Raw genomic sequence first — 8,534 nt, forward strand, 5'->3', positions numbered from 1 at the left:
GAATAATATATATATATATATTTAAATACATTTATTTATTTTATTTATTTATTTTTGGCCGCGTTTGGTGTTCGTTGCTGCGCACGGGCTTTCTCTAGTTGCGGTGAGCGGGGGTCGCTCTTCACTGTGGTGTGCGGGCTTCTCATTGCGGTGGCTTCTCTTGTGGCGGAACACGGTCTCTAGGTGTGCAGGCTTCAGTAGTTGTGGCACGTGAGCTCAGTAGTTGTGGCTCGAGGGCCCCGGAGAGCAGGCTCAGTAGTTGTGGCGCAGGGGCTTAGTTGCTCCGCCACATGTGGGATCTCCCCAGACCAGGGCTCGAACCCGTGCCCCTTGCATTGGCAGGCGGATTCTTAACCACTGCGCCACCAGGGAAGTCCCTTGAATAATGTTTTAAACATCAGTGAACATTAAAATAATGTTTACTACTGTTTATTATCCTCATGGCTGGGTTCACTACCTAGGTTATCTGACAGAAAAATGTCCTTAAACAGAATTAGAGCATTAGGGAAGAAATGTAATTAGCAAACAATTTCCGTCTCAAATACTAAATGTTTTAAGAAAGAGATTTAATTGTTTTCCCCATCATATTAGCAAAGATTTTTAAAAAATTGTAATATTTAAAACAAAAAAAAATTTAAAAATAAGAGGGAATTCCCTGGCAGTCCAGTGGTTAGGACTCCACGCTTTCACTGCCGTGGGCCCAGGTTCCATCCCTGGTTGGGGAACTAAGATCCTGCAAGCCGCGCACTGTGGCCAAAAGATAAAAAAAAGTTTTTTAACTGTAATATTTAATTCTAACACGGGTGCATGTAGTATACATACATATATATATATATATATGTTTAAATGAAATCTATATTATTGACTAGAAATCACTCTGGCCATATATAAAAAGAGCCTTAAAAGCACTGATACTCTGGGACTTTCCCGGCGGTCCAGTGGTTAAGACTCTGCACTTCCACCGCAGGGGGCGTGGGTTCGATCCCGGGAACTAAGATCCCACATGCCATGTGGTGTGGCCCCCCCCCCCCAAAAAAAAGCATGCATACTCTTTAGCAACTTCCCTGGGAGCTGAAGAATCTTAAGTATGAAAAAAGCTTTATACACAAAGATGTGAATAGCAGTATTGTTTATATTAGAGAATTGGAAATGATCTGAACGAATTTTAGAGGATCTGGATTCTTGTGTTTGAGTTTCCAGCTGTTAAGTCAGGGGATTCCCAGTGTTCTCTGATTCAGGATTCCTTGCTAAGTGGAGCTGGGGTGAACACACCTAGGCTGGTTGAGTGATTGCTCCTAGAGAAGGAGTGAGTGTTTGTTGACTCTCTCAAAGGACAGTCAGATAGGTGGTCTGTGGCTTGTGGGTGGGGCGTTTTTTGCTGTGGTGATAAAAGGACTAAAAGTAGCTTAAAAAGCCCTGGAAACTGGCTATTGGACTGTCATCATGGGGGTCTTGCAATCTGTTTAATGAAAATGTTCCATCTCCTGTGTGATGCGGGAGACCTTTGTCTCTCCCTTAGCTCCCATCCGCATCTTTCCCTCTGTCTTCTCACATTTCCCCACCAAATCAACTTCTGTTCCCCTAGAAGGAAAATCTGTAAGAAATGCTTTTCTGCTGATGGACAATTTAATTGCCACCGTCTCATTCCAATTCAAAATAGCCTTTCTTCTCCCCCAAATATGTTATCTTATTTGGGTTGGTTTGTTTGTTTTTTTGTTTTACAGAAGTTCCCTTTACCTTTTGCTCATATTATTTTAATTTACTTGACAATGACAATAATTTACATGCAGAGGCTTTTTACATATTGACTTGATAAACACCCCCCCCCCCCCAGAGTTGCAACTTGCTATCTTCTACATTACTTTTTGTTTCCAGGGTCATCTCTATAATGTAATTGACTAGTGAAGTAATTAAGAATTTGAATATGACTTTCTACATAAATTAAGAAGCATGCTGTAATATTATTCTGCTTACAGTTGAAAAATTTTTTAATTAGCAAAGTATTCTTTTGAAACTGAGATTGGAAAATGCAATGTATAATTGGTCACTTTATCCAGAGAAAAGCAATACAACTAAGGTGAATTGAGATATAATACAGTTTTACTTTAAATTTCCTAACTGTAGAAATAGACATTAGCATTTATGGATAATATTATTTATAATAGAAATAATTATTAATATCTTTTCAAACAACCCAAGGAATCTGAGAGACTTCAAGAAATATAGACATGTGTACAGAAATCCTTAAGAAGGCTGAAAAGAATACAATAGAAAACAGCTAGGCAGTGAAGACCTGGTCACCGTCCCGTCTGTAAGCCGTTTTATGGGGCTGATAAACAAGCATATGAAGAAAAAGTATGTTATCTTATTTGATCCCAACAATTTGATCCTTTAGGTAAGAATTATCCACAGTTTGAGTATGAAGAAAATGAAATTAAAAAGTTGTAGGGAGAAGGCAGCAAACATATTTATAATATTGGAATTTAAGGCTTCACCTGTGTCCGTCATATAATAATAATAACAACAACAATAATGACTAATATGAAGCCCTTTCTGTGTATCAGGCACTTTCAAACTGCTTTACCTAAATGAGTTCATTTAATTTTTCCCAATAGTTCTACTTGTGGAACAGGTTAGCTAGCCCTGCTCTCAGTAAAATACCTTCTGGAAGAATCTTGGAGACCGTGTCCTGGTTATCTTTTTAGACTAGGGATGGATTTCTCTTTCTGGGAAACCACCAGGTTGTCAAGTAACTGGGAAAAGAAAAGCCCAGGGAAGAGAGAGGGCAGGTGACTTTGCAGCTATGGTACGTGAGAGGGGTCTCCTCCTGGGGCACCGTTGCTGCCTCTCTTTGGTCCAGCGTGCCAGGGTGTGAAACTGTTCCCCTTGTAAGTGCCCTGCACACACCTAACCAGGGAGGGTTGGTTTGGGGACAGGATGGGGTAAGCATGCAAATCTGAGGGTTTTAAAAAGACTGGTCATGTATTACCATTGATATAATGCGAAGAGAAAGAATCATTTTAGGGAAGGGGAGAGTGAGGGGTATATGTGGAGAATTTTGCAGGCCAGCGTGTGTGGTGTTTGCATTCATGTATGCACGGGCATGCAAATGCACTCTGGTAATTTTGGATGGCTCTATCAGGGGAAGGTGCAGGGCGACAGAGAGAGGTTAACTAATAAAACGTTTCTGGAGGTCAAGGCTTCATTCAGTCTTGGTCCCATCTCTGTGCCTGGTACCTGATGTCACGTGTCACCCTGAGTAAGGCCTCAGTAAATGTTTGCCAGGTTCACTTGGATTCAACTCCTGTAAAGCTGGAAAGCACTGGGAATTCCCAGGGCTCTACCTACTGTGGCTTGGCTTCTGATTTTCCTCTTTCTTCACAGAGCCGCTGCTGCCCCCTTCTGGGGTTGCTCGGTATTTCTGGGGGAAGAACTTTTTAAGGCCTCGGCTGTGCCCTCCCTGCATGTTGGTGAGCTTGGTGCTGCAAGTCTAGCAACTCTTGAGGCCTGGATGGGACTCAGGACAGACCCAGATCACTTGTGCTTTGCGAGAAGGCCTGTTCCTGGAGAAACCACCTGTCTGGGAGGATTTGCAGAGGATTTGGTTTTAATGGAACTGGAGCTGAAAGTGGGATCATTTGTTGGGATAGCTGTGGCAGAAGGATGACTGCACTGGGTGTCAGGAGAACTGGAATCTAGACCAGCCCTAAACCTTGGGCTCTGGCTTTCTGGGCTTCATTTTCCTTTCCTGTAAAACAGGGGGTGAGGCCAGGCTGATTGTGTTCCAGAGGGGGTGAGGTACTTCAGTAGGGATGGGCCTCTAAGCTCTCTCCCTCTGTCACGACCTCTGCCCCACTTTGAGCCCTTTTATTTATGGGGTGACAAACATGATTTTGCTGGGGAAAAAAATGTCCTCAGAAGTCTGAAAGCCACTGGCCTGGGTGGTCTCTGAGATCCCTTCCAGCTCTAATGGTGTGATTTTATGAACTTAGAATCGAGTCACAGGCGTGAAAGCTGAAATCACAACGCCAGACGTGTCTCTGTAAGTGTGGTGGGTGTTTTGCAGGCAGACAGTCCAGAAGACATGCACAGCTGGATTAAGGAGATCGGGGCAGCTGTCCAGGCCCTCAAGTGCCACCCCAGAGTAAGTCACTTCCTTCCTGTCCACAGTCACTCTCAACCTCATGATGAGTTGTCCCGAGTGGGTGGGTTTTATTTGGTGATGTAGGGAAGCAGCGCGGTGCCCAGATGCAGCTGAAGCCCCGGGCTGTCTTGCTTGTTTTTCTCTTTTGACTGGTTTGGGTACAAATTTTTATTTTTTTTGTTTTTTTCACTAGTTGGAGGAGGTGAGGTAGGGTTGGATAGAGAACCAGAGCTTCCGATGTGTCCTGCACATCTCCCTGCCAGGCAGACCTTGACACTTCTGGGGTGAATGCCGCTGGCTATATTTAATTTCTGTAGACGTGTGTCTCTGGGCCTGTGAGGTGGTGATCCTGGAGGGGGTCCTCTTCCTGAGACCTTGGGATAAACATTGTCAGGAAAACTCTTACTTTCCTTTTTTTCCCGCCTTTTATTTTTGTAGGAAATGTCCTTTTCTCGATCCATTTCTTTGACCCGCTCTGGAAGCTCCAGCCTCTCAGGGGGGCCCAACTCTGTCTTGTGCAGAGGGCGGCCGCCTCTGGAGGAGAGAAGGGCCCTCTGCAAAGCCCCCTCCGTGGCTTCCTCCTGGCAGCCCTGGACACCTGTGCCCCAGGCTGGGGAAAAGCTGCTTCCCACTGAAGAGACTCCTGAGGACTCTTTGTTCATGCCTCGACTTGGGGAGAGCAGTACTTCTGGGGTGCTGCCCAGCTCCCGGATAAGGCACAGATCGGAGCCCCAGCACCCCAAGGAGAAGCCATTTGTGTTCAACCTCGATGATGAAAACATACGGACCTCTGACGTGTGATGAGGCGCAGTGCCCGGGAGGGAGGGGGAGGACTCAGACGTCCAAGGGGCCGCGACTCAGTTTCTCCACCTGCTGGAGGACAGTCAGAGGCCTTCCTGGCACTCACATCCCTGTGGAGCTCTCTTGGGGGAGGGGAGCATCAGCTGGTTTTTTTTTTTTTAAAAAAAAAATCAATGCAGTGTTTTTAATTCGGGAAAGTCACTAGGTTAGACCTGTAGGCTTGCTCAGTGGAGAGCGGGGTGCCCCTGACTTTGACTCTTCCATGGTCCACCTGGTGAGAGGAGGTTGGAAGTCCAATTTCATCCCTAACCAAGTTTTAGTTCCTTGTCCTTGTCTTATTAGTTTCTTCCCTTTGTTTTCAGGCCGGGCGCAGAACCTTGAGGCCAGTCATCTGGTTTTATCCTATTCCTGTTCATTGGCTGAAGTTTGACTGTGAAGTAGGAGGGTGGGAACTAACCCAACTGAAACTGGGGGAAGCGGTGGGGGACACCCAGGCTCCAGCTTGGCCGGGATACATTCTGAGGGAAGGTGTTAAAATCTGGGTGCTGGTGGGGGGGGCCCTGAATGTCGACCAGGGCAGATTCCCCCCTCCTCCAGGGGACCTCCATCGGGGAAGAAATAGGGACCTCTTGTAAGGAATGGGAGAATGCACTCCCAACCCCAGTGCATCAGCCAGTTTTGGGAATTACTCTGTTCTCTTTGAGATGTTCTTTGACCCCAAATACTGTCCCCGTGAGAGACAGACCTGCCCACCCTGTTGCTGTGTCAGGCCCTTAGGATGGGTTTATCAGTGTTCAGTGCTGAGAACAGAACAGACATTGCCCTTGATATGGCGTTACTTGGAATGTGTGGAGGGTTGATGAGTGTATGATAATTCACTTGTGTGACACATCAAATCTGCATTTTAGAGTTTGAGAGTTGCTTTAAAGCAGGTGCCGGGAAGAGATGGAGTTTAGTTCATCCAGCTAAAAATTTTTGATCCATGTTTTCCAGACAGAAGAAAAGGTCTCTTTTCACAAAGACAGATTATCTTGGGTCCTTGCCTCTCAGCTCTTCTTTCATGGGCCGATAGTAGTCTAATTTTAAGTGCTGTATATTGTATACCTTGGCAGATTTGCTTTCTTTCTGTTCTTTGTGTTGCCCTTTGGATGATGCCTCGTGTCTGTACTTGCATGATGAAATCTTGTCGTCTGACGAGGTTCTACGTACTTAACAGTGAGGAGGTAACAAAGATAATCTTGAGAGATATTTATATCTTTAATAAAATAGAAACTGTGCAGAGAAGCATTGCTTTAGAGGCTATGCATTGCTGCTTAGAGATTTCCCAGGTAGAAGAGCATAGGTTGTATTTCCCATCCCGTATTTTAGGATGTACCTTCTTCCATTTGACAAGAGATCCTATTTCCAGGGTCCCTGGGAGAAACTATCTGTCCAGCTTATGTGGTGAACTGCTACCAAGGTTCCCTAAAGGGAGGGAGCTTAACTCAGTTCTATCTAGAACTCTTTATCAGCTAGATCAGTTAATTTTGTCTTTAAATTAAGAATTAACGAGTAGAGGAGAAGACTGTGATCAGAAAATCCTTAGTGGCTTGAGGGAAATCTTCTGTTTGTTTCGGGCAGTGTAGTTTCCTTGAAGTCTGTGTCAGGTTGAGAACTTTTCTTGACCGTACTGCTTTGGAGGTAACTTTCACTTAAATTGTTTGCCCTAGTGGTCCTGGTATAAAAAAAGGAAATCTACTCTAGATTTCTCTCTCTCTCTTTTTTTCCCCTCTTTTCTGCAGCCTCCTGTATACTTTTGTCCTTAGAAATCCCTGGTTTGGAGATTATTTATTTATGAGTGATCAAGGTGACAACATACTTCAAGTAGCCTGATTTCAAGAAGCCATTCCCAATTCTTAAAGTTCTTTGTCTCAGGTTTCATCTTCAGATTTTCCTCAAGAAAATTCTTTGGCTAGGTGAAAGAACGTGCACAGAGATATGGAACTAACAAATATAAATTAGGAACTTTTGAGATCTCTGTAAACATTCCCTAACTCATGGAAAGATGTCATCTCTTGGTGTTTAAGTTGTGAAAATCTACCCATTTCTTCCTCTTCTAAATAAACTCTCTGCTAGATTACTACTGCTAAATTAATTGGCCATTATGGTAAGCTGATCTGTTTCTTATTCAGTAAGGTTTATTTTGAGAATGTATTAAATTAAACATACTTATAAATCCAGATTGTATTATCATAATAGAGGGGAAACAAGGATTCTAGTTGGCAGATACTTGGGAATTCCAAGTTAGAGCGTTGTTAATGTAGTTCCAACACCAGATAAATATAATTATCTTCAATGAAGCTTAGAGGCATTCTCATTGCCAAATCTTATTTCAGAATTCCTTTTGTGTTCATATTTCTTAGCTTCTGGTTAATTTCACATCACACCTTTTAATGTCACTACTCATGTGAGCCAAAGATGGTGCATATACGACCAAAGCATTTGGTTTCAATGTGAAAAATGGAACCAAGTGGAAAAAACAAGGAGGGGATGCAATATCGATTAATAGTTAAGTGCATAGGCTCTGGAATAAATCTGTTTGTTTTGTTTTGTTTTTTTTAAAAAAAGGAACCAAAAAAGGTACTGCATTTTTTTTGTGTGTAAACGTTCTCTGAGTTGTGCTGTTTTCATAAGACTTTTGACATGGTCTTGACCCACTGTGTGTAACAATTTCAGGTGTCTCCCCATAGGTGAACTATTATTGTCCACTGTTCTTGAAAGTTAAGGAATTGCTTGCTCAGGGTCAGCTGATGGCTGGTGAACGTAGTTTGGCCTTTTGCATTCTGTGAGATGACAGTCGTACTAAGGTGTCCATCAGGTAAAGCGATCTCAGGTGAAAATTGCAGAGTTACACATCTGTTTCTGAGTAGAATGCTGAGCTCCCATGAGAAAGAGTCCAACTGCATAGTTCACTTGAAGCAGAAGGTGGTTTGTTTTTGTTTTATTTTTTTCCCCCTGAATGTAACTGTGCTCTGATATGGGCTAAAAGGATCCAATAAATAAGTGGCAGATTCAGTAGTTGAGCAGTGGGATTTGATATGTTTGTTTTCACTGTTAACCAGATAAATAGGCATAAGGAAGTAGCAGAGTTTTGGAAACTGAGTTTCCCAAATCAGCTTTGTTTATAAACTTTGAACATGTCAGAAATGGACAGATTTATTACATCTTTTCTACCAATGTCACTTTTTTTTCCTTACTCCCGTTTTCTCTCTGTTACTGCCTGCAGTAGTGAATTACAGTCACTCATGCTCGGTAGAGTTTGAATAAAGCGAATATTTGGCCAAAAAACATACTGTTTGACCCCTTCCCCCACTGCTCCCCAAGGTGTAGCATGATTCTGTGTTTTGAACCAGTATGTTTCAGCTGTGAAATGCACTGACTGTAGGCTGAGCTGAGTGCATGGAAACTCTTATGCTTCTCATTTTAAGCGATCTCCTACTTCGTATGTAGCAAAAAATAATTTTCTAAAACTGTTTTGTCGCTTGTTTTGTAATAAAAACCATGTGAAATAGGGTGTGTGTTTTCCTAACTCGGATCGTCTGTCCGCGGG

At 43.3% G+C, this 8,534-nt stretch overlaps 1 protein-coding gene across 3 annotated transcripts in view; it reads left to right on the forward strand.

Annotated features, from left to right (window-relative positions):
• Positions 1-8,495, forward strand: part of PLEKHA2 (pleckstrin homology domain containing A2) — a 55,985-nt gene extending 47,490 nt beyond the window's left edge. For all 3 annotated transcript variants that reach the window (XM_082444171.1, XM_082444172.1, XM_082444173.1), the window contains exons 11-12: positions 4,067-4,144; positions 4,583-8,495. In XM_082444171.1, the coding sequence (XP_082300297.1) occupies positions 4,067-4,144; positions 4,583-4,945 (441 nt within the window). In that variant the 3' untranslated portion in view covers positions 4,946-8,495. The remainder of the gene's footprint in view (positions 1-4,066; positions 4,145-4,582) is intronic.
• Positions 8,496-8,534: the final 39 nt, after the last annotated feature.

Source organism: Balaenoptera physalus (genome assembly GCF_965194825.1).
Source record: "Balaenoptera physalus genome assembly, chromosome: 21".
Taxonomy (NCBI): Eukaryota; Metazoa; Chordata; class Mammalia; order Artiodactyla; family Balaenopteridae; genus Balaenoptera; species Balaenoptera physalus.